This window comes from Gekko japonicus, unplaced genomic scaffold (genome assembly GCF_001447785.1).
Source record: "Gekko japonicus isolate JY-2015 unplaced genomic scaffold, Gekko_japonicus_V1.1 scaffold8, whole genome shotgun sequence".
In the NCBI taxonomy this organism is placed as follows: domain Eukaryota; kingdom Metazoa; phylum Chordata; class Lepidosauria; order Squamata; family Gekkonidae; genus Gekko; species Gekko japonicus.
Genome location: NW_015167057.1, coordinates 1,660,922 through 1,684,997, shown reverse-complemented (window position 1 = coordinate 1,684,997; position 24,076 = coordinate 1,660,922). Strand labels below are relative to the sequence as shown.

Genomic DNA, 24,076 nt, shown 5'->3' with positions numbered 1-24,076 from the left:
GCCCAGTTCTATTTTAAAGCACTGATGAAATTGGCAAGGTTTTTAACCACTTCTGTTGCCTTTTGGAAAAGCCCAGTGAAAACTCTCAGAGCTTGCAAAGTTTCACTGTTTTTTATTTTCAGATTCCTACAGAGGTGGGTGTTGTTTTTTTTAAAGCATATTACTGTACATGCCAATTCTCATGTACCACTGGTGAAATTGACCAGACTTTCTCCCCAGTCTTTGCAACCAGTCAGGAAGAGACTTTTGAAAAAGGCACAACTTTTGTCAGTTTCGTAATGTTGAAAAGAAGATGCTGCTGGGACTAAAGGGGACTCACCAACAATACCTCCCACCCCTCCAACCCAGATAAGAAAATAACACTCTAAGTCAGTTTGTATCTGAAAATATTAACTGCTATCACCAGTGCTCCTTCTGAGCTGTGGATTCTCGTGAACAAAAATTCTACTTTGTGAGCTGCCGGCATTAAAGTTGTGAGCGAGCAGTCTGGCTACTGCATAAATGAGTTTGCTCTGGAGCCATCCTTCCTGAGATAAGACAAAAACGTGTGAGCCGGAGGCTAAAAAAACTGTGAGCTCTCACACTAACTCAGCTTCGAGGGAACACTGGTTATCACAGTGGGCAATTTTAAAAGGAAGTACAGATTCCTAAGAATACTTTGAGAAGAGTCCAGGAAAAAACAATAATGCTAGGAAAAGTTGAAGGCAGCAGGAAAAGAGGAAGACCCAACATAAAAGGTGGATTGACTCAGTCAAGGAAGCCACAAAGGCCCTCCGTTCGCAAGACCAGAGCAAGGCTGGGATGTTTTGGAGGACTTTATTTTACAGGGTTGCTGCAAGTTGGAAGCACCTCAGCAGCACGTAACACACACTCAAGAACACTTCCTTGGGAGGAAGCATCATTAAATAAACTGAGACTTGCTTCTGAGTAGACCTATTTAGGCTTCATGTGCTTAGGGAAATAAGAATGACAACGAATGACAAAGGGAAACAGGGAGCTCATAGGGTAACAAAGGTTTGGGATGAAAGGATTTTTGTTTATTTGCAAGGGGTTTCTCCGGAATCAAAGTCGTGGTTGAATTGTGTGAATATCAGAAAAAACTACTTGAGTCCGAAGCGGGTTCCCAATTCCTTCCTTGCAGTTCCTAGTTTCTTACTGCCCAATCCAACCACAAATATTACTTGAACAGCTCTGCACCAAAACAGATTTGGACTACTCCTAATCCTGCACCCTCAAAGTCAGGGGTCTCTCCCTCTCCCAGGGAACCCGTGCTGTTTTCTGTGTGCTGTTCCTATAATCTGTTTGCATATATTTCATGTAAGATAATGTGCTTAGGCCCCACTGGATCAAAGCTCCAGCAAGCCTTGCTACCTGCTTTCAGCACCATACTGATAATGTGGGAGATAACAGTAGTACGGATGGTCTGAATGCTCTAATTACATCATCCCTGTGTTCATTTAGGATCAAAGTGGTGGGATCCCAAGTAAGAGATCAGCCAGTTGGAACAGTAGCAGGAATAACTTCCAGTGTGGTTTCCTCCACTTTGGTGTCCAAACTGGAGCACTTTTTCTTGGAATATTCACTCAGTGTTAGGCTGTAACCGAGCTCCAATCATCCTTTCCCGAACTCCAGTATGGTCTTTGCTGAACCTCCTTTGCTGCAATCTTTTTTGGGAAGAGCAGAGTCCAAGTGTGTTATCACACCAACTGGATGGGAAGATGCCCATTTGCAAAGGTCCCACCCACACCGGTGCCTTTTCCCTTCTTCCAGCTCCTCATGGCTTTCATTTCCCCCCCACCATGCCGCCAAAGGGTTTTTTAATTCTTTAAAAGAGTAAGTACTGTAGTGGTATATTTTTGTGTGTTGACTTATGGCAACCCTGTAAGGTTTTCAAGGCAAGAGATGTTAAGAGGTGGTTTGCCATTGCCTGTCTCTGCGTCACGACCCTCATTTGGAACACTGTGTACAGTTCTGGTCACCATATTTCCAAAAGGGCATTGCAGAGCTGGGAAAAGTACAGCGGACCAAGATGATTAGGGGGTTGGAGCACCTTCCCTATGAGGAAAGGCTGAAGAGGCTGGGACTTTTCGGTTTAGAAAAGAGACTGTTAAGGGGGGACACGATAGAGGTTTATAAAATTATGCATGGGATGGAGAGAGCTGACAAAGAGAACTTTTTCTTCCTCTCCCAAAATACTAGAATTCGAGGGTGTTCAATGAAGCTGATGGGCAGTAGGCTCAGGACAGACAAAAGGAAATACTACTTTGACACAAAGAGTGATTAAAATGTGGAATTCGCTGCCAGAGGATGTAGTGAGGGCCACAGGAATAAACAGCTTTAAAAGATAGACTCCTGGAGAATAAGTCTGTCAATGGCTACTAGCCACAGTGACTGAGGGGAACCTCCACGTTCAGAAGCACTAAGCCTCTGAATCACAGAGCCAGGAGGCAAGATCAGGGGAAGGCCTCGGCCTCTGTGCCCTGTTGTTGGCCCTGCAGAGGAACTGGTTGGCCACTGTGTGAGACAGGAGGCTGGACTAGATGGACTGTTTGGTCTGATCCAGCAGGGCTCTTCTGATGTTGTTATGACTGACTGCCTTGGTGGTCTCCCATCCAAATACTAGCTGTCGCTCTTAGCTTCCGAGATCTGACGAGATCAGGCTAACCTGGGCTATCTAGGTCAAGCCACTGTAGTGGTATATTGCTTTTTTAAAAAGACCCCCAGTGGCATGGCGGGGGGGGGGAATGCAGGGGAAATGGTGGTTCATGGAGGAAGCTGACCCATATGGAAGCTCCACTGCCAATGTGCACACCTCCACATTCGCAGTAGCACAGCCACGTTAACTACAAACTGGAGGATCCTCGCTGGGCGAATGCAGCCTGGGAATAGGGAAATGATTCTCAAACTGTGGGTTGACACCCAAAAGTGGATCCTTCGGTCTGTCACAGGTGGGTTCTAGGAGACCAGGAGAGCGGAGCTGGAAGACGGCGAACTGGGAGAGCAGGCTTCGTGACACCTTTTGGCAAATCCAGGTTGTTCGCCTCTCTGCAAGGCGCAAAATAGCTATGATGAAAGTGTGTGTCAGGAAGGGGGACCCCCTGCCCCCGGCCAGCCTATACAAGGGACACCAGAGGGGCCCGATGGATCACGCACCGTAGGTTTGGCCCACAAGTGCAAACATGGTGGTGCGTTGGGAGGGAGAGCACAGGAACAGACCCGGAGACCCCGGGGAGGGGGACATCTCCAAGACGCTTACCTGCCTTCCAAGGCTGGTGAAAGGGCCTCCCGGGAGGGGGACCTTCCGATAGGGACTACCAGTACACCAAACGGTGTTGAATACAGGCATTGGTTAGAGGAACGGCTTGGGGACGTGGGAGGCACGCACCGGCAAGAAATAAAGGCAGATTGCCCGTAACGCAGCCGGGGAGGATAAATCCCAGTCCAGGTGCCATGGAAGGGGTGTGTGAAAGAGAGAGTGGAAATAGAGAAACGCATGAACCTCCAAACTGGGACTGTGGAAGGGAAAAGGTGTCCATCAGGAGTGAAGGAGCTCTCGAGACACCCCCATATCTGAGGCCGCTACTAGAGACAAGAAGCCTCGATCCTTCCTCTGCCAGGTGCGTGCCCCCCTACCCCGAGTGGCGGGACGGCTCAGGATCAGACAGTGTGAAGCTGCCTTATACTGAATCAGACCCCTTCGCTCCCTCAAGGCCAGTACTGTCTACTCAGACTGGCAGCTGCCGTCCAGGGTCTCGGCCAGAGGGTTTTTCAGATCACCTTCCAGGGATTGAACCAGGGACCATCGGCAAGCCAAGCAGATGCTCTTCCACTGTGCCACAGTTCCTCCAGTTTCCTATTGCTCAATAATGCTCAGTGAATGGAAAAAGAAACGTAAAAATAGGTATATTGTTAATTGTTGTGAGGTGCTTGCATTTCAAATTGGGGAAGGGGGAAAGTGGCAAAGGTTTGGTTTGACAAGGGGCTCCCCAGAAGCAGAGAAAGTTTGGAAGGGGGGGAGTGTCCCATTTTTGTTTGAGAACCTCTGGAATAGGTTAGCTCTCACCCTAGAGTCCATTTTTAGGAGCTGGTTTTACATGCTACAGAACTCAGAATTCCGCATTATGTGGTTTGCAAACCTTAGAAGCCCTGGCTGGTTTTCATCCCTGCTTCTCTGCCTTTGGAACTGTACGGGCTTCAGGCGGTCCAATTTCCTTGTCTACACAGCGAGCCTTCTAAGCAGCCAAGGGTGGTTTGGCTTCAGTGCAGTCCCGAAGGCAAGGAGTCGCCAAGAAAAGCAGTGGAAACAGGAAAAGAGAAAGCGAGGCAGGAGAGAAGCAGGTTAAAAAAAATGATGGTAATGGAATGATTTTTTTTTAATGCAACATTGGTCAAGAAAGCAGAGAGGCGAGACATCCAGGATGAGTGGCAGGCGATTTGGAGAGCAGCTCCAGGCCTGTAGCTGTGGCGGTGCCAAAAGGGGCTGAGCCCCATCAATCATTTGTCATGCCCCTCCAATCAGCATTAAATCTTCCACATGTGAATTCTCTACACAGTTGGCTAGAACCAAGGGTCATTTCGTAGAAAAAGAGGTGCAGGAACTCATTAGCGTAACTCATTAACATAACTTATTTGCATATGCCACACCCCCTGACATCACCGAAATTGTGTCAGAAGGCCACACCCACCGCTCAGGCTCCACTAGACTGTTTTGGATTGCTAGCTATTGGGGGGGGGGGACATGCAGATCTGTCCTCGCAGAGGAGGGAGAGCTTGTACCTGAATAAAACTTGGTCTTAAAGGTGCCACTGGACTGTTTTGGACCAGGGGGCCGGGAGGGGCGCTCTGCAGCTTCCCTGGCTGCTTCTTGCTCTGACTGAGGGCTGCTGGGAGCAGGGGGCGGGGCTTGTTGCATGTGCCTGCCCCCTGGGCTCTTTACTGCCGGAGCTCCGCTCCTGCGCGCTCCTGCAGGAAATGACCCCTGGCTAGAACAGAATTAGCAGTTAGCAGGGCTGAAGAGTCCTGATTTTAAAAGCCTGCGGGGGGCAGGGAATCAGATGTATGTAAGAGAGATCTAATTATATTTGATTACATTTTTTAATACCATGTAATCTACGTGTTCTGTTCTCTCATGAGCAGTTATCTCAAGGGCAGTTCTCTCAGAGCTCTCTCAGCCCCACCTCCCTCACAGGGTGTCTGTTGTGGGGAGGAAAGGGAAGGGAGATTGTAAGCCACTCTGAGACTCCTTTGGGTAGTGAAGGGCGGGGTATAAATCCAATCTCCTCCTCCTCCTCTTCCTCTTCTTTCTTGAATCTCAAGTAGAAAATTGGTAAGTAATAAAGTAGAAAGAATAAAAAAGAAAATAAATACTGAAGGGCTGACCACCACTCTGTTCATTTGCACACACACACCCCATACAAATGTTCTGGCTATGGGCCTGGCTGACACAAAACTAGAGGAGAAGGATTCTACATTTGCACAGAAGTGAAGGAGAGAGGGCAGCAGAGCCAAGGTTTCTGGCTTTTTAGAATCTATGTACCAGTGGCAGTCTTGGTCTGGGAATGTCTGAGGAAGAGCTGTTAGCGGTGGGCCGAGGCTGATGGATATGGCTGACGGGGCAAGAGGCAGGTTTTGTTTGGGGAGCATCTAATTCCCCTTTCCCCACTAAAAGAAAGACAAGGCCTTTACCGAGAGAGTGATTAAAATGTGGAATTTGCTGCCAGAGGACATAGCCACAGGAATAAACGGGATTAGATAGATTGTCAGTGGCTACCAGCCATGGTGACCAATGTTCCCTCTAAGGTGTGGAGTCTTGTGAGCAAAAACTTTACTTTGTGAGCTACTGCCATTAAAGTTGTGAGCAAGCAATTTGGCTACTGCATAAATTAGTTTGTTCTGGAGCCATCCTTCCTGAGCTAAGACAAAAATGTGTGAGCCGGAGGCCAAAAAACTGTGAGCTAGCTCACGCTAACTCAGCTTAGAGGGAACCCTGATGGTGACTGTGGGGAACCTCCACATTCAGAGGCAGTCAACCTCTGAATCCCAGAGCCAGGAAGCAGCATCAAGGGAAGGTCTCAGCCTCTATGCCCTGTTGTTGGCCCTCCAGAGGAACTGGTTGGCCACAGTGCGAGACAGGGTGCTGGACTAGATGGACCATTGGTCTGATGCAGCAGGGCTCTTCTTATGTTCTTACGAAGGTCTCTACCACTATGGCCTGTTGTTGGCCCTCCAGAGGAGGATGGGTGTCAATGTCTTCTAGCCATCGGGATGCCAGGTATAAGAGGAAAAGAGCCTGATAACAGGTTGGAAAGTAAGGAAATCCACACTTTCTGTCCACATGTGGACAATCTTTCAGAAATATTGGGGGAAAGTAGGGTTGGGAAAGATTTGAGCAAGTCTCCGTAAAGCACAGAAATTACAATGGAAGAAGCGGAGGTGGAGAAGAAGGTCAGGTAGGTGCCCCAACAAACCCTGCTCCAGCTTGAGAGCCTGGCAAATCCTCCATGTGGAAGCGGCCTCTGTTCCTTCTTGTTCCCTCTTGTCTGTCCCCAGAAGAATAGCTGCCTTCTCCAGTAGGAAAGAGCAGGAGTCTAGTAGCATCTTGAAGACTTAACAAAATTTGTGGCAGGGCAGGAGCTTTCATAAGTCACTGCTCACTTCTTCAGAGCAGTGAGTCATGAAAGCTCCGTTGTTGTTCAGTTGCACAGTCGAGTCTGACTCTTCGTGACCCCATGGACCACATCATGCCAGGCCCTCCTGTCTTCTGCCATCCTCCGGAGTTTGCTCCTACCCTCCTGCCATACCACATATTTTCTTAGAGTGAGTTTGGTGTAGTGGTTAAGTGCGCGGACTCTAATCTGGGAGGACCAGGTTTGATTCCCCACTCCTCCACTTGCACCTGGCTGGATGGCCTTGGGCAAGCCGTAGCTGTGATAAGAGCTGTTCTTGAAAAAGAGCAGTTTCTGTCAGAGCTCTCTCAGCCCCACCTACCTCACAGGGTGTCCGTTGTGGGGAGGGGAAGGGAAAGGAGTTTGTAAGCCGCTCTGAGACTCCTTTGGGTAGTGAAGGGCGGGGTATAAATCCAATCTCCTCCTCCTCTTCCTCTTCTTCCTCTTCGTCTTCCTCCTCTTCTTTAAGGTGTTGCTGGACTCTTGCTCTTTTCAACTGCTATAGACAGACTTAACGCGGCTACCCATCTGGATCTGCCTTCCCCAAAATGCAGAGCGTCATTTGCCATCCTGGACCTTATCTGGTACTGCTGGCAGCTGCTTCTCCCTCAGAGGCATTTTGGACAGTTGAAGCAGGCAGACCTGGAATTTTGGCACCCCACAAACTGCCTCTCTGGCTTGGCCACCGAGCTCGTTGGGAAATCTTGCAATTAATCTTGTGGTGGCAGCTGCCAGGTCCTTTTGCAAGTTGCCTCCTGCGAGAAGAGGCATGCGGATCAGGGAGTGGCGGGTGAACAGGTGTGATCCGAAGCTACCAGACATAGCCCCAGGCCAGGTGCATATTTCTGTCCTTGCCAGACTTGTACCCCGCTTGGGGGGGGGGAATGTTACAGAATAATTGGAGGGGGATCCACACAGTATGAATTACGATCGGTTAACTATGTTGTCAGGCTGTGCTTGTGATGAGAAGGATGCTTGGATTCCCAGAAATGGATCCACAATGGACCGGGGTGGGTCCAGACATTCCAGTGGTGAATGGAACGTTCCTGCCTCCCCCTCTTTCATTGAAGTCCACTGATATCCATGAAATGAGAGACGGAGGCCCCTGAGGACTGCCGGGGGGGGGGGGGTCTGCACTGCAGTGGAAAGTTGAAATGGCAGTTTAGTCTAGACCCAATCCATTCAGTATGTGCAAGTCCATTCGTTATCGTAGCACATTCTGGCCCTGCTGGTGGACCTCATGATGGTGCCTGGGTTTTGGCCACTGTGTGACCCAGAGTGTTGGACTGGATGGGCCATTGGCCTGATCCAACATGGCTTCTCTTATGTTCTTATGTTCACATTCTCAATATCCCCTTGTGTGCCAAGGTACAAACAGCTGCAGCTCCTGGCAGGTGGTCTTTCTATAGTTCCCCCACCTTCCTTCACAAAAGCCTCCCTGAAGTAAGACTCACTCCATCTTATTAGCCTGTAAAACTGAAATAGTTTAGGGTTGTATTTGAGGCTTATTGAAAGATGTTGGCAACAGTCTGGAAAATTCAGGGGTCTGTGATTGAGGGACCTGTTATTTTATTGTTCTCTTGGCAGTGCGCTTTCTGGGTTTAGTTTTGGCAGCTGGTATAATTTTTTTATTTCTGGTTCTTACCCATCTTGGGTCCCACTGCACAAGAGACAGGCAGGTGTAGAAATAGTCCAAATAAATAATTGCAGCGTGCAGAGAAATGAAAACATTCTGGACCTCCTTCTGAACTGAATTTGTACGTAAAGAGCCCAAGCAACAGTAACCATGACCCACCTTCCTCCACATGTGTGGACTCAATATAGAGCAAATTTCCCATTGGTTATATTTGTTTATATTCAACTAGAAATAAGGCCCGTTGTGGAAATAAATACAACGGGATCTAGAAAGAGGCTCTGGGAGAGTGCTCTGGCTTTGGGCAAACAGTGTCAGTCTGCTTTTAAAACATGAACCTGGGACCTGCACACCACCAGAATACAGCAGGTTCCATATGCAACTGACATTCCAACTGCCTTGCCGGGGGGGGGAGTTTGAGGTGTGGAATGGCGTGAAGTCCAATCAGCTTCCATATGCAAAAGACCAGGTTGTCGCAGCAGTTGTGGTGTGGGCGGGACCCGGGCTTTGCCTTCTGATTGGTGGCGATATATGCTGAGGAGCAGTGCCATCAGCCATACACTAAGGGAGTGCATTTTAGAATTAGAACTTTGGCACCCACTATTCAATTATATATAAGGAGAGATAGTGAGCCATTGAATTGGGTGAAAACTAGCAAACCTAAAAGCAGGCCCGTAGCTACAGTGGGACTTTTGGAGGCTCCGCTCCTTTCTTAAAGACACAGTCCCACAAGAATTTCCCCTCTAAATGCTTTTTTCAATCATTTAAAAACTTTTTTAAAAGGTGTGCACTCCTTTAAGCAGTGTGGGGTACTGTAGCTGACTATTTATTTATTTATTTATTTAATTCAATTTATACCCCACCCTTCCTACCAAAGCAGGCTCAGGGCTAATTCCCACACTGAGCAAAGAAGTTGGAGTAGGTGACCTCTAGGATCCCTTCTAACTCTGTGTCAAGAAACTGGTCTTCTTTAAGAGAGTTTTTCTGCCTAAGTGTTAGCTTTCTTGACTATAGAAGTCCTCACCCCCACCTGCCGGCTTGTTATCAGACTTGTTCCCTCAGCCAGCAGACGTGATTAACTTGCAGCAGCTGAGAACTGTCATCTAAAGCGGTTGACAGCTTGCAGTTTAGAGATCTATCCTGGTAACAGCTTTCTATTGACTAAATGGGTTTTCTTTCTGCACTGAGAACTTCAGCCCCACCAGAAAAAAAATTGCCCCACAAGCCACAAAATCCTGACTATGGGCTTGCCTAAAAATATATGTCAGTAGTGAATGTTCTTTCTCTTTCACTTGAAGAAGGGGTTTCTTTTCCTGTACTGACCCCTGAGGTGTCTTTTTCTTTGTTACGTTCGCACAATTTTGGATTTTATTTAAAACCTTTATTAGCCGCCTTTCTGCCTTGTGGAACTCAAGGCAGCTTACAGTATAACTAAAATAATGGTTATAAAAGCACATAAAAGACCACAATTTAAAATTTCAAACAAATAAGTTTAAAAAAACCCAACCTAAATGAGTTTAATGAAATCCTAACGGCTAGCTGTATTCTGAGCTGTAAGCCCTATTACAGGCCGCTCTGACCTGGATAGCCCCGACTTAGAGTTACCAAGAACCTACCTACAAATCGGCGGGGGACACATGCTTCCCCGCCGGAACATTCTTGCGTGTAACACAGCTACGTCGCACTATCCTGTCACCCGGATGTGACGTAAGCACGTTGGGCACGTAGCCGGGCGACGCTCTAGCAATGGGGCTGGAAACTCGATGGTACCATCGAGTTTTCAGCCCCATTGCCAAAGCGTCGCCTGGCTACATGCCCACATCATGTCTGGGCGACAGGATAGTGCAGCGCCTCTGTTTTCCCCACGGGAATGTTCCCGCCAAGAACTATACGTACCCTGCCAATTCGCGGTAAGTACTTGGTAGCCCTACCCCGACTAGCCTGGCCAAGTTAGATCTCGGAAGCTAAGCAGGGTCAGCCCTGGTCAGTATTTGGAAGGGAGACCACCAAGAAAGGCCAGAGTCGCTGTGCAGAGGCAGGCAATGGCACACCACCTCTGTATGTCTCTGCCTTGAAAACCCTATGGGACCGCCATAAATTGGCTGAGGCTTGACGGCACTTTACATTCACACATACACATTACTGGTTGGCCACTCAAAAGGCATGTCCACCAAACAGAGAATGATGAACAGGCTACTTTAAACCAAACATAACATAAATGAATAGCCATAACAGGTCAGAATCTAGGCCACCCAGCATCCTGTTTCCGGCAGTTGTCTGTCAGATGTCCCTGAGAAGTCCACAAGCAAGGTCCACAGCTCGCAGCCCTCACCAAAGGGTTTCCTTGGCTCAGCCATAAGTTAGCTTCATGCACAGCTAGCGCCATACGCGAGGAGGAGGAACACTAACAAGTGTCTGTTACCACTGCGGCGTTTAAGGCAACAGGGTGGGGTTTGATTAATTTGTTTGTTTTAAAATTCCTGGACTGCCTTTCTCTGCATCCAGTGCAAAGCAAGGCCAGTTACATATTGCAATACCATTAGCAGCTATGAGACTAGTTCTTTATCTGGGGTCCTGAAAATGGTGTGTGTGTGTTGGGGTGGGGAGGCTTGATCCTTCTGTGCCAGAGTCCCAAATCCAAATTGTGGCTTTGTATACAGAGTCGTTTAAAAGGGGGAAAAAAACACTGGAAATTTTCCGCATGGAATTCTCAGTGTTTTGTCTGCTTTGGTCCTTACCCAGACCTAGTTAACAAAGTTTTAAGGTTCCCCCCGCTTTTCTCAGCTTTATATTCTTAACAACTTCAGCCTAAAGGTATGAGCTGAAGATTCTGATGTAGAGACTGACAGGGACAGTAAACAGGGTCAGGAAAGGATTGTGCACTTTCTCGTCCATTGAAACAAACAATGCTGCCCTCTAACAGCCACATAGGGATCCTTCTGGGATATGTGTATCGTTGATACAACATGAGTGCCCCTCCCCCCGAGCAATATACCAGTTGAGTCCTTGGGGACCATGTGGAAGCAAACAGCTTTAAATTATAATTGTGGGACTGCTCTTGCTGGCTCAGATCCAGGCAGAGCTGTCAGCCAGCTATACCTGGGAAGATCACTAATAGGGCACGAAGGCCCTGTTGCATTATTTCCAGCCTGTGCTATTCCAAGGTACACTGCCTCTGTACATGGAGGTTTTGTTAAGAAGCTGTCCTGGTGAACGTCCATTCCTAAATTACAGGGATGAAACATCTCGATTTCAGAGTCACATGGTGGAATTATATTGGGTTGGATCTAGCGTAGAATTTCTGTTGACGGAAAGGGAGGGTTGATTTGTCACTAGTTTCCCTACTCCTGTGACTGATCTCTGATTTCCCCTTCCTGCTGTTTCTGGAGGGCCTGTTTCCCCCCACCCCCCACAGCATTTGGGGGGGCATTTTGGATGGCAGCAGGCGAGGGGAGGTGATTAAGTCAAACTCTGTTGATAGGCATTCTTCTGTCAGTGGGCATTTTGGGTGGAATCCAAACCATTATCTTTGTTCTGTAGCCTGTTTCTGCAAGTAGAACAATTCATTGTGGATTACAAAGACTGAGTCCAGTGGCACCTTTAAGACTAACAAAGTTTTATTCACGGTATAAGCTTTTGTGTGCAAGCACACTTCTTAAAGGTGCCACTGGACTCAAACTTTGTTCTGCTGCTTTGGACCAACACAGTTACCCCACCTGAATCTCTCTTTATGGATTACGGTTAATGTGTTTTGCAACTTTTCTTTTTCTAGTCCAGTATGTGGGTGAATCGATTTTTTTTCCCTGACTTGAAACATGGAAATAATGTCCCCAGTGCTAAAACCAGGCTTCATCCCAGTAACCCAAAGTTCAAGGGAGTTACTGTGGTAACAAAAAAAAGAAAAACCCTAGAAAAAAGCCAGATTGGCAAGAGAAACCAAGACCTCATCCGGCTGAGCTGGTGATATATTTAAATACGCTTTGTGTGCTACTTGGCAGGAATTGTCTATTATAATTATTTGGACTCACTTCTGTCTGTGTGAAAATGCAGGAACTTTCAAAGTGAGTTCTTTAACTGGGAAAATCAGAATGAACAAAGAGTTCTGCATCCGACCTGGAAGCGCAAACTAAAGCCGTTCCAGTAAGGAGAGGGAAAGTTTTCATTTTCTCTCGGTCTTCTGGCATCTCCTTCTCTCAAATTCAACACTGCAGTGTTGGAATATACCAAAACAGTTACCATATTAAAGCCTTCACTGCTGCAGTTTTCTTCACAAGACAATTTAGATGGCCATTGTAAACAGAGTGATACCCTTCTAAGTCCATTGAAGTCAATCGGCCTAGGAAGGTGTAACTCTCTTAAGGATGGCACTATTAAACACAGAACTGTTTACATCATAGCCTAGTGTAGCAGTTCCCACCTTTTCGGTATGGTGACCCACAAGTCCAAATTTACTTGGTATGGTGAGCCCTCCAAAGCTGGCCCAAGGTTTTGGTGGGCCCTAAGCAGACTATAACCTTGGCATCCATCTAGTTCAGCATTCAGTCTTCTACAACAGCTAACTAAATGCTTTTGAGAAACCAACAAACATTGCACAAAAGGCACAGGTGAGGACACCGGCCTATATTCTGCTGCTCTGCTCAGTCACCTTTGATGCCTTGAATTGAAAACAAATCAGCCAGTATCATAATGCCCCTGTATAAATCTATGGTGCGGCCTTATTTGGAATACTGTGTACAGTTCTGGTTGCCCCACCTCAAGAAAGGTGTTATAGCATTGGGAAAAGTGCAGGAAAGGGCACTGAAATGATGATGGAACACCTTCCCTATGAAGAAAGGTTAAAGAGGTTAGGGCTTTTTAGCTTGGAGAAACGACAGTTGAGGGGTGACATGAATGATATAGGTTTACAAAATTATGCATGGGATAGAGAAGGTAGAGAAAGAAGTCCGCACAATACAAGAACTCGCGGGCAATCAATGAAATTAATGAGCAGTGAGCTTAGAACAGATAAAAGGCAGTACTTCTTCACCCAAATGAACATGTGGAATTCCCTGCCGCAGGAAGTGGCGGCAGTTACAAGCATAGACAGCTTCAAGAAGGGGCTGGATAAACATACGGAGCAGAAGTCCATCCGTGGCTATTAGCCACAGGGTGTGGGGAGGGAGCGTTTTGCAAATGTTCAGAGGTATTGGGGTGGGGGTTGAATGCTGTCAATGCGCTTACAACTCATGGCAACCCTATGAATTAATGTCCTCCAAAACATCCTGTTGTTAACAGCCTGGCTCAGGTCCATCTCCTGTTGGGTCTTCCCCTTTTCCTGCTGCCTTCAACCTGTCCTAGCATTATTGTCTTTTCCAGTGAGTTTTGTCTTCTCATAATCGTGACCAATGTATGAGGCCCTCAGTTGGGTCATTTTAGCTTCAGGCTTGATTTCTTCTAGAACTAAGGTTGCCAACCTCCAGGTGATGGCTGGAGATATCTCAGTGTTTACAACTGATCTCCAAATGACAGAGATCAGTTTCCCTGGAGAAAATGGCAGCTTTGGAGAACGAACTTTATGGAGTTATACCTGCTGAGCTCCCTCCCCAAACTCCCCCCTCCCAAATTTCCAGGTATTTCTCAAGACTATCTAGAACCCACTTATTTGTCTTTTGGCAGTCCACTGGATCCGTCCAGCTCTCCTCCAACATCACATTTCAGAGGAATCAACTGCCTTCCTTCCTGTTTTCTCATTTTCCACATGCTTAGAGAAGCAGAGAGCTTTTGCGCATGCTCAGAGACCGACTGGAGAGAGGCGGAGAGATTTAGCGCACGCTCAGAGACACTGGAGAAAGGGTTGCCAGCTCCAGGTTGGGAAATAACTAGAAATGGGGGGGGGGTGGAGCCTGAGGAGGGCAGGGTTTGGGAAAGGGAGGGACTTTGATGGGGTAGAAGTCCACCTTCCTAGGTGGCCATTTTCTCCAGGTGAACTGAGCTGTCGGCTGGAGGTCAGTTGCTGTGTCAGGAGATCTCCAGCCACTGCCTGGAGGTTGGCAGCTGGCCCTAGCTCTTACACATGCTCAGAGGCCCTGCCAAAGAGACAGTGGGGCATTCTGTGGGTGCTCAGGGCTGCTGCAGAGGGCACCACCGGCCCAGAGGCGCTCCCCATTCCCAGGGCAGAGAGGCGGGAGATCTCCAGTCACCACCTGGAAGTTGGCAGCCCTAGGCATTCTGCAGGTGCTCAGGGCCGCTGCAGAGAGCTAGACAGGCCCAGAGGCTGTGCCCGTGGGGGGGGGGGGCGGGGAGGAGACCTGGTTGCCCTGCTCGGCTCCCCTCTTGCCCTCCTCCGGAAAGGCCGGGCGCGCCCTCTGTTATCGCCCTCTTCCTTCCCCGCTCCTCCTGCCGTGCCCAGCGCTTGCGAGGCAGGATCTTGCGGGCAAGGCCCTCTCTGGCATCTGGAGGGATCCGATTTCACTCGGCCTGACGTGGGAGAGCTACGTTAGTGTGTGCAGGCGTGGGCACCGCCTTCCCTGGCTCGGAAGCCGAGAGAGAGAGAGAGAGAGAGAGAGAGCTCCCCTCTCCCCGTGCCTTGCCTCGCCTCGCCGCCGCCTCCTCCTCCCTCCCCCCGCCGGGCTGTTCCTTGCGGCGATGCCACCCCCGCCCCCCAGCTGCGCGAAACTCCCAGCCGGGGCTGGGGAAAAGACTTTCTTCCTCTTGGTGAACTTTGGGGCCATCCGATGAACTTGGGCAACCCCGTGCCCCAGGGGCCAATCCGGGCATACCCAGCTTGTCGGCTGCTGCTGCTGCTGCTGCCGCCCTTGTAAAGGCGTCTGGCGTGTCGGAAAGGTAGGGGGGGCTTTTACTTGGAGGGCAGGGAGGGGGACTGGGGAGAAGGTCGCCCCCCCCCCTTCCCTCCTCCAAGCGGACTTTAAAGCTGCTCCTTGGCTAATGACAGGGTGTTTTGCACTCTTTCAGGAAGGCAGACTTCGAGAAAAAGCAGGCAGGGCAATGTAAATAGTAATATTTCTGGGTGGGGTGGGGTGGGGGAGCTGGGAGGGACGGTGGGTGGGCGTTGAGGAGCCCAGAGCGGGAGAGGAGATCAGCTGGCGTGCCGGAGCAGCTGATGGCATTTCAGTTTGGTTCCATTGGCCTCCTGACACACACAGAGAGAGGGGACTGTCTCTACCCCGCCACCAGTGAAGAAATCCGAGCCTGGGTGTCTTCTTGTGTAAAAAGTATAAAAATAAAATGTCCATTTTGCATGCTCCATAATAATAAAATGTCCGTTTTGCATGCTGTGCTTGGAAGCAGCTATTTGAGCACAGACGACAAGACTGGTGGAGCGAAGCAGGAAGAGACGTGCGGAGCGGAATTGCAAGGGGCCCCCGGGTGCACTTGTGCAAGAAATGCCTTTAAAAAAAAAAATCTCCCCAATCCCAGCAGTGGTGCCCAGTGTTCCCTCTAAGCTGAGTTAGTGTGAGTTGGCTCACAGTTTTTTAGCCTCCGGCTCACACACTTTTGCCTTAGCTCAGGAAGGATGGCCCCAGAGCACACTAATTTATACAGTAGCCAAATCACTTGCTCACAACTTTAATGCCAGTAGCTCACAAAGTAGAATTTTTGCTCACAAGACTCCACAGCTTAGAGGGAACATTGGACTGGTGCCCCAGGAGCCCACAGTTTCCAACCTTAATGAGATCTGAGACATGGGAAGTCCCAGGAAGAGAATCCCCCAGGTGCGTTTCTCTAGACATGATATGGCAACAGATGAGTAGGGTTGCCAGCTATGGGTGGGGGAAGACCTGGAGATTTGGGGGGTGGAGCCTGTGGAGAGGGGGGTTGGGGAGGGGAGAGACCTCAGCTGGGCACAGTACCATGGAGGCAGCCATTTCCTCCAGGAGAACTGATCTCTGTCCTCTGAAGATCAGTTGTAATTCTGGGAGATCTCCCGGCCTCACCTGGAATCTGGCAACTGGTAGCCAGGTGCCTCTTCTCAACTCTAGTAGCCGGGTGTCTGCTCATCAGAGTAAGCCCTCTATAACTGGAAATCACCCCCACCACCCTGGATAAAAATAAAAGTCTTCAAGAGAAAGGGAAAATTAGGAAATATATTTCTGCCAGCTACTGATAACTTCGTACATTTGCCACAAAAGCGTCTGTCACAAAGCCTTTGGTGGTTTGGGGTGTGGCTTAACAGGGTGGAGCCGTCCTGAAAATATCACATTAACGTCGGACACAGAAGCTAATCAGCCCAATAGGGATAAAAGTTATGATATGACAGCATGCCCCAAGAAGAGCATGACATTTGGGCAGTAAGGACCTGCTGGTGGTCCCCGGGCTAAGACTGATCCATCTGTCCTCAACCAGGGCCAGGGCCTTTTCGTCGCTGGCCCCTATCTGGTGGGACTCTCTGCTGGAGAACATCCGTGCCCTGCAGAATTCTGTTACCTTACCGCAGGGCACGCAAGGCAGAGATGTTCCGCCAGGCATTCGTCTGAGGACAGCGATAGTACAGCATATAGTCTGACACTCTCGTATCCTCTTCTCTGCAGCCCCCCCCCCGAGGCTTGTGAAATCTGACATTTTCTCGCCATCGTGGAATGAATTGGATTTTGCTGATATATGCACTGTATAGTCTGTTGTAGGACTTTAACTCTTAGTTATCGTATGTTCCTTTCTGTTGTAAGCCGCCCTGAGCCCTGCTTGCAGTGAAGGGTGGCCTAAAAATGTAATCAATCAATCAAATAAATAAATAAATGAAAGTCAGTTAAATGTCAGAACTACCATTCTTGTTAGCTTGGCGTTTTTGAAGTTGTTATTCAGGAGGGTCTGTTTTCTTTTTATTTATTTTTTTATTTTTTTATCTTTCGACTTCTATACCGCTCTGACCCCGAAGGGTCTCTGAGCAGTTTACATTATTTTTACGTTACCTATCTTGCGCCACATTGTTGTATGGGGGGGGGGTGTCTTCCCTACCGACACCCAGGCAGCAGGGCTCAGTTGGTTTTTTTGTTCGGCATCTCCTTGTTTTTCCCGGCGTTCTGCTTTCCTGGCCCCTGGAACAAGTCTTTCTGGTGGCTTTCCTCTGGTGGGCCCGCCTTTCCGGTCCGCGGCCCCGCGACAGTCACAGCTTACGGTTCTGTCCTTTTGCTGGCTCCGCTGCACCGCCGCGTTGCCACGCCTTCCAGACTCCACCTCTGCTAGACTCTGCCACTCCGTGCTGGGCCCACAGGGTTCGCCAGGTCGCCGCCGCCGCCATTGTTGCTGCCGCAGTCGCTCACAGTCGCTCGCAATCTCTATTTTTAATTTTTCCTTATGCATTGTGTGTGTGTGTGTGTGTGTGTGTGTGTGTGTGTGTGTGTGTGCTAAGTGCTGTCAAATCTCTTCAAGTGTATGGGGACCCTTTAGATTAATGATCTCCAAAACATCTTGTTGTGGCTTCCTTGATGGAGTCAGTCCATCTCATGTTGGGTGGGTCTCCCTTTTTTTCCCTGCTGCCTTAAACTTTCCCTAGCATTATTGTCTTTTCCAGGGACTCTCGTTTTTGCATGTGACCAAAGTTCCAGTAGCCTCAGTTTGGTCATTTTAGCTTCTTGGGAGAGTTTAGGCTTCAGGCCTTAACACATTATTTTTATGCAATTGGTTTGAATTGATGCACATCTCTTGGCTTATATGAAATGATCTTCCTTGTGCCCCTTTATAGAAAAGAGTTTTTTCTAACAAAACAAAAATCAAGGTTTCTGTGCCTAGAGAAGGCGACTACTGTGGTCCGTGTCAATTATGTTGAGTTATCATCTTTGAATATGTGTTGGCTTGATTTATCTAAATAATTTTGCCGGTTGAGAGGAGGGCCAAAGAAATCTGCTGCATCCATGACTGTTGGAATCCTGCTCAGCCCCCTTTCCGGCGTTCAGAGACTTCCATCAAGCATTTTTCTAGGGGCCCAGGCAGGGCTGTTTGGGGTTTTACGCTAAAAATGTTGACTGAGCTGTCCAAATTCTTTGCCAGCAAAAGCTGGCTTCTGCAATCTGTAGAGCTCGTGGGACCTGAGTGAAGTCTCTTACCTTGAGAAATGTATTCTGTAGCTTTTGCTATTCAGCAGAATTCATTGGGCTTCAGCGAGTTATGGGAAGGGCAAGAACCCGGACGCCCCACCCACAGCAACCGGAAAGCTCATTGTATCCGATTCTAGCTGTTAAGATTTTGGCAAGGATCGCCTGCCCAATTTTTTTTGCCTGTCTTTTGTCTTAACGACTAGACACTTGCTTTAAAATAAAGTTGAGATTCCTAGAAAAACGTATTCTGTGTCCACTACCCCATTGGTTGCTTTTTTTTTCTTTTCTGTTCCTCCAGAATTGTGGCATACACACAATCTTGGCTTTAAGGTCTCTATAAACAAATGCCCTTTTCCATATTGCTTATGAAGGTGGCTTTCATGTAACGATGACAGCAGGAACACTTTTACATCCCAGATAGGTAACTGTTTTAGGCTGTAGTGGCAAAATAATACAGAAATCCAGAGGGACTTTACAGGTTAACAAAATTCATTCCAGCATAAGCTTTTGAGAGTCACAGTTCACGTCATCAGATACATGGAAGTGTACACCCGCCTTTTTTTGCCATCAAGTCACAGCCGACTTACGGTGATCCCGTGGAGTTTTCAAGGCAAGAGACATTCAGAGGTGGTTTGCCATTGCCTGCCGCTGTATCGCAGCCCTGGACTTCCATGGAGGTCTCCCACCCAAGTACTAACCAGGGCCAGCCCTGCTTAGTTTCCAAAATCTGATGAGATCAGGCTAGCCTGGGCCATCCGGGTCAGGGTACGTCTGCATTGTCCTCGTGGATATACACTCCTTTGCATCTGATGAACTGAGCTGTGACTCACAAAAGTTTACACTGGAATAAATTTTGTAAGCCATTTAAGTTACCACTAGACTCCTCTTTTATTTTCCTTAACGTTCCTTAAATGCTGCAACCCAATTAATGTATATGTTAATAAGAACATAAGAACATAAGAGAAGCCAATGTTGGATCAGGCCAATGGCCCATCTAGTCCAACATTCTGTCACACAGTGGCCAAAAATACCAGCTGCCATCAGGAGGTCCAGCAGTGGGGCCAGGACACTAGAAGCCCTCCCACTGTTGTATAGTATAGGCTAGTGGGAAGGGAAATGCATAACTAAAGATAAGTTGCATTACATCAGTCTAATGTAGGCTGTGAAAAGGGACCGTGTCAGTACCTTGTTGGTGCTGAATAATGGTTGAACAGCAGACTTTACGCATGTCCCCATTAGGAAATTACTGCAGAAGCAATGCAGGTGGGCAGCATGGGTACCTGTGGGGATGGAGTGTCTTGTGCAGAGAATAAGAACATGAATGAAGGATCAAATAAGGAAAAATTATTGGGTTCTCAACTAAAGCTTCCTCTAAGCTGTGGAGTTCTGTGAGCAAAAATTCTGCTTTGTGAGCTGCTGGCATTAAAGTTGCGAGCGAGCGATTTGGCTGCCACATAAATTAATTTGCTCTGGAGCCCTCCTTCCTGAGCTAAGACAAAAATGTGTGAGTGGGAGGCTAAAAAACTGTGAGCTGGCTCATACTAACTCAGCTTAGAGGGAACACTGTTCTCAACACTAAATGTCCTTCAGTAAGTCATTGCCATCTGTGATGGAGTCAGAAGAGAGATGGGTTGGAATGAAAGGCTGCAAACACCGGGGTTTTTTTTGGGGGGGGGGAATCTTCCTAACAGGTTACAAACGAGCACACTATCTATGGTATGTTGGCTCTGATCAGTAGTTTGCACCTGTACTCTCTGGACCAAAATTGGAAGGCATACGATAAGACACATCACTCAGCAATTGGCTAAGGCACAAGGTCAGATTCAAGGAGGCCTCACAAACATTCTTTTGCCTTGTGTAATTTATTCTTGATAGTTAAACTCCTTCCTTGGTCCTATATCAACTTATATATTGTTTTTGTATATTGTTTTACTCAGGGGTCATTTCGTAGAAAAAGAGCTAGGGGAACTCATTAGCATAACTCATTAGCATATGCCACACACCCTGACATCAGGGGCCCGGCGGTGGACCTGCAAGGCCAGCGGGAGTGGGAGGAAGCCCCGCCAAGGCCCTCCCTGGCCCCAGGCAGGCAGAGGTGGGGAGAGGCGGGGAGGAAGCAACTTACCCTCCCTCTTCTCCTGCTTCCTCCTGGCTGAATGAGGGCTGGAAGCGGGGCGGCCGGAAGCAGGGGGCGGGGCTTCGTCATGTGCCCCGCCCCCCTGCACCTCACCCGGGGGAACTGCGTTCCCCCGCATTCCCCCCCGAAATGACCTCTGGTTTTACTATTGTATCCTCAGCCTTTATGTGCAGACATTGTTTGACCATTGAAGAAGGCCAATTTGGGCCGAAACACTTTGGGTCGCAATCGTTCCCTTTTGTATACATTGCATTTTTATGCTGTAATGAGGCTACAGTTGGGCCCATAAATGTTTTTAACCGTTTGATAATAAATACATGTACTTTCGATAGTATTTGTTGTTGTTGTTGTTGTTGTTCAGTCGCAGTCAAGTCCGACTCTTCGTGACCTCATGGACCACATCATGCCAGGCCCTCCTCTCTTTCGTGGTGCTCCGTAGTTTGCTTAATTTCATTATTAATATTTAGGTTACACATATAGCTTTTAGTAATTGGCCCTGTATTGGTTTGTAACTAACCTTTTTGGTTCTTGATTCAGTTCTTTCGGGTTACCTTTCTTTTCTTACAAACAAGCTACACCAGAACTTAAAATTGTCAAGGTGATGCATGTGAATTGGTCCAGCCTTTCCACACAGATGCTGGCAAGATACTCTGTTGTTGCATTTTCAACAGGGCTTTTGTGTTTTAAAGGCACTGCAGAACTGCAAACGTTTGATAATCAGGCATAGATGTTGGCATGCTGAAAATCCATTCCTAGAAGCAAAAACAACCCTGGGTTTCTAGTCCTTTTGTCTTCAAAGGGGATGCTTGGATGCTTAGAAGATGCTGTGTTTGGACCTCTAAGGGTCATAGGGACGTTGTTCTTTGGCTTTCCCCCATCATGCAAAATAAACATATATGCAAATCCGTATTTACCGTGCCGTCTTTGGCTGTTATGAACACTGAAAAAAAATGCATCTTGGAATCTAGTGATTCTTAGTAGAATCCCAGAGATGAAGTTGACCCAGGAGGGGAAGGAGTTACCCAAAGAAGCAGGCAGTTGGATGCTCTTAGCTTCCAGAATTCGGTTTCTTTAAGATCTCTCTGGTTTATCTTATCTGAAAGTGATATGGATTGGGGAGGGTCTTCTGCCAGGGTTCTGTGTGCCAGATGTTCCTTGCAGCTGGAGGAGGGATAATTCCAGGCAGATGCACTGGGTGGGAAGGCTGAATGAGAGAAAGAACCAGCCTCACGTCTGCCTGGACCGAATCCTGCTGATGCCTTTCTTTCCCAGCTTCCTTTTTTTCACCTGCTACTAAAAGTAGAAAACCCTGGTCTTTACTTTTCGATTTTCCTTTTATAGAGCCGGAAGGACAAGGAAAGACCGAAACAGAAGCACAAGAAGCGTTCGGAATCACCCACCAGTCTGACACTGTCCTCCGTGCCTGTTACCACTGAAAAGGTAATAAAATGATGCATGTGAAAAGGGTTCAGGCAATATGTTTTGCACCAGATCTTTTACTGTGTTAGCCGGCGCTATGCGTCTTCCATGCTTTGCGCAAGGATTATGATACTTGGTATCCAGTGTAGAATTCCCTCTTCTGAAAAATGCATGACAGTGTTGTCTTTTTTTCAGGTGGGTAGCCATGTTGGTTTGAAGTAACAGAACAAAGTTTGAGTTCACTTCTCTGGCACATTTAAGACTAACAAAGTTTGATTTGGGGTATAAGCTTTTGTGGGCATAGACATTTCTTCCGATACTGAAGTATCTGAAGAATTGTGCGTGCACACGAAAGCTTATACCCAAAATTAAAAATTGTTGATCTTAAAAGTGCCACTGAACTCAAACTTTGTTCTATTGCCTTTTGTGTGTGTGTGCGTTTGTAAATCAAGTTTCTAGCCCTCATGATTGTAAGGTAATAATAAGCTTGAACATCTGTGATGTGGCGTCAGAGGCGACACTGTGCACTTCTCCAGCAGTTCATTGTTTACAGTACTATGCGTGGTTCTCTGTAGCTGCTAGAAGCGGAAATGCGTTACATGAAATAAAGAAACATATTGATTCCCTGCTCCTTCCCAGTTTCTCAGCTGCAGCATCCAGTTTTTCTCGACATACAAATTGGGTTAGCCGAGTGCGGAATGTGGATTTAGCACGCAGCTCGTTGTTGGAGAGAGGAATCGAGAGGACAGGCACAATTTGAGAGAGCGGGAAAGGGAAACAGGCCTTTCCCTTACCCACCCCAATTTGTTCCAGAGCCTAATTGCTCACATTTCCCCACCACTGGCAGACTTGGGGGTCCTGGGAATTCCATATTGCAGCTGCCTGCTCCCGAGGACATAATCTCGGAGATAAACCCTCCAGTGATTTAAGGCACAGGTCCCAGCTCGTTTTTGTAGCACATGGCTTCGGTTCAGGCCTCCTGTGCCATTAATAGCATAAATAGCTGAGCTCTGCTTTCACACAACCCCCCCCTCTCTCTCTCGGCAACCCACTTGTAACCGAAGGACACAAGCAGGCTTTGCTTTCTGGGGCCAGATCTAAGGTTACTTCTCTACATCAGGGCTGACCCATTAGGTTCAGTAATGAAGCCTGTAGGAGGAATTCCGTTTGCAGTTTTCCAGTCCTCCAGGCGACAGATTTCTGCAGGAAAATCTGACTTCAGTGTGTTCTTTCAGTATTTTCAGCCCTTTGGTTCAGTAAAAGGCCTTTGGATCATTCTGCGGGGGGGGGGGGGTTGTTGTTTTCTTTCATTGGCTTAGCACATTAGACTGGGGAGACACAATAGCTTGTAAGAGACTTTGGAAGCGGTTTGAGAAAGACATTGTTCTTCTATCTGTCTTAGAGCCACTGTCTTAGAGCCAGTTTGGTGTGGTGGTTATGAGCGCGGACTCTTATCTGGGAGAACCAGGTTTGATTCTCCACTCCTCCACATGCAGCTGCTGGTGTGACCTCGGGTCAGTTACAACTTCTTTCGGAGCTGTTCTCTCACGAACAGTTCTCGAAAGAGCTCTCTCAGCCCCACCTTCCTCACAGGGTGTCTATTGTGGGGAGGGGAAGGGAAAGGAGATTGTAAGCTGCTTTGAGACTCCTTTGGGTAGTGAAGTGTGGGGGTATAAATCCAACTCCTGCTTCTCCTCCTCCTCCTCCTCCTCTTCTTCTTCTTCTCCTCCTCCTCCAACTCCTCCTCCTTTGTGGAGAAACAGGTCTTGTAGGGTTTTTTGTTGAAACAACAGTCCTTTTTGAGTGTTACAATCTAGAGCCTACTAACCACATATAATGAGACTGTGCTCTATCCAGGATCCCTCCAATATACATAGTCACTGTATTGTGTGGCTGGGGCAGTACGTCTGTTTACCATTTATTTATTTATTTTATTATATTTCTATTCCGCCCTCCCCGCTAACGGGCTCAGGGTGGCTCACAGTTTAGGGCACCATGTGTCAAATATAAAAACATATAAAAATGCATAAAACAAAATAAAACAACCATATTTTACAATTAAAGGGCTCAGTGATGTTAGTCCTTCAATCAAATTTAGATGGCATAGTGTAGATTTAATACAAAGTCCCGGTTCAGCGGTAATCGATCTGTCACAAAGCTGTGGCTCGATCTTCATAGGGCCGCCCCACTA

General features: G+C 47.8%; 1 protein-coding gene across 1 annotated transcript in view; it reads left to right on the top strand.

Moving 5' to 3' along the window:
* MLLT6 (myeloid/lymphoid or mixed-lineage leukemia; translocated to, 6) overlaps window positions 1-24,076 on the top strand; it is a 141,183-nt gene that overhangs the window by 48,032 nt on the left and 69,075 nt on the right. The window contains exon 8 of the mRNA XM_015412440.1: window positions 21,808-21,906. Within this exon, the coding sequence (XP_015267926.1) occupies window positions 21,808-21,906 (99 nt within the window). The remainder of the gene's footprint in view (window positions 1-21,807; window positions 21,907-24,076) is intronic.